Source organism: Triticum aestivum, unplaced genomic scaffold (assembly GCF_018294505.1).
Source record: "Triticum aestivum cultivar Chinese Spring unplaced genomic scaffold, IWGSC CS RefSeq v2.1 scaffold31229, whole genome shotgun sequence".
NCBI classification, from domain to species: Eukaryota; Viridiplantae; Streptophyta; class Magnoliopsida; order Poales; family Poaceae; genus Triticum; species Triticum aestivum.
Genome location: NW_025242878.1, coordinates 1250 through 3027, shown reverse-complemented (window position 1 = coordinate 3027; position 1778 = coordinate 1250). Strand labels below are relative to the sequence as shown.

Genomic DNA, 1778 nt, shown 5'->3' with positions numbered 1-1778 from the left:
TGTCGTAAGACTCGGAGTTATCGTTGACTGGCACGTACTGATACGCGACTGGATGGGCCAATTTCGCCGTGGCTGCATGGAATACGTCGATGCAGTAGCCGGTGATAATTTCTCTTCCCGTCCTTGGATCGCCGGAAATGTTCACAAATTGGCTGAATCCACGCTTCACCGGGACAGCCACGCGAAGCGGACGCCCATTTGGGGACTCGCTCCACCCTACCGGAACAACCGCCGTTTCACCTGGCCAAAGGATTTGCTTCAGCTCCTTGCCACTCCTGGGGTACAAACTTGTTGAGATCCCAAACTCCGGCGTCCAAAACCCGACCGTCCTCGCTCCGGCGCCTATGATATTCACGATCTCGTATGTTGCTGGGATCTGCCGCTGCCCATCGACCAGCCTGAAACTTCCAGCCAGGCCATGGAACCTGGTGCTGAGCACGGCATCGGCAAGTCCCGTTCCAGCTGCGTGCGTCGTCGTTCGGAAGGACCTGTCGGCCGCCGTGGTGGTTGCCCATGCCGTGTCATACAGCCAGAGTAGCCACACCGGCACGCTCACGGTGTCATGGGTAGCCGGGTTCTCCTGCCGAAACCTCTGCTTGAACCGTCTTGAGAAGTTTCTAACTTGCTCCGTTGCCTGCACGTGGACCCGCAGGCTGACGACCCCCTGCAGGCAGTCGAGGTCGCCGGGGCTGAGACTGTCCACCGCATCGCCCACGGCGGATGTGGCGATCCAGACGTACCCCTCCGACATCATGCCGGCGGCCATGGCCCGGCGGAAGAGGCGCACAGCCAGAGCGGAAGTCACATGCACGACGACCACCCGCGCCGGCATGTTCTTCACTGCAAGAAACACTACGTCGAGGCGGCTGTCTGTCGCGTCGGCTGGCACAGCCACGCTGTCCATTATGCCGCGTACGCGGTGCCCGTGCCCGTGCCCCTGGAACTCGTGGATCAATGCCGAGACAATGCTGATGCCGTAGGTGGACTCCTCGAGTAGCAGGACGGCCGCGCGCCATTGGAATGCCTCAAGGATGGATGCAACGGGCGCGGCCTGGGAGTTGGTGTTGGCTGCACTGTGCACAAAGAAACGTGCCTGCGACGGAATTGATGCCAGCGAGGTGGCCGAGAAGGAAAGGATCGGGATGCTGCTGCGCTTCGCGAGGTTGGCGAATAGCTCGGCTTCAGGTGATGTCTCTGGCGAGATGACCATGGCTTGAACCTTTCCGTTCATGAGCTCATCAGCTGCAGAAACATGCATATGACCAAAAATAAGAATGGCTGGATAAAGAAAAATCTAAGTCAGCTATTTACCTAAAAAATATAATCCATGTCAGCTAGGAAAAATCGATTAAAACCCAAACTGCATTGGATACCTACAAAGAGTGAGACAACAAAATACAAGTGCTAAGAAGGCTCTCCTCCTTTTCCCAACTAAATGAATCATGCACCACTGAGCGGTGTGCAAGTGACGGAATATGGCCCCTACATCCAAAAACTATCCAAGCATAGAAAAACCAAGTTCGGTCACAAGCCCTTCACGTTGCATCATTGCTACAAAGAGCTATGCAAGAACCAGAAGTGGATCCAAAGAATCGCGGAGACCACTTCAAAGAGATCAAGGTTGAGCATATTCATTGAGGAGGACAACGAGGTTGATGAAGATGCCAATAATAGACGGGAAGGAAACCAGATTGCAAAAGAAAGAAATAAGATAAATGCATTCGGTGGCACTTACAAAGAAGAACTTGTGGCAAAGTTCTCATCCTCCACCACCTTGA

At 54.6% G+C, this 1778-nt stretch overlaps 1 protein-coding gene across 1 annotated transcript; it reads right to left on the bottom strand.

Moving 5' to 3' along the window:
• Positions 1 to 4: 4 nt before the first annotated feature.
• On the bottom strand, positions 5 to 1210 carry LOC123176941 (glutamate receptor 2.2-like; the record flags this gene model as incomplete). The annotated part of the gene is made up of 1 exon (XM_044590939.1): positions 5 to 1210. A coding segment is annotated over exon 1 (1206 nt), but the record flags the coding sequence as incomplete, so codon positions are not given.
• Positions 1211 to 1778: the final 568 nt, after the last annotated feature.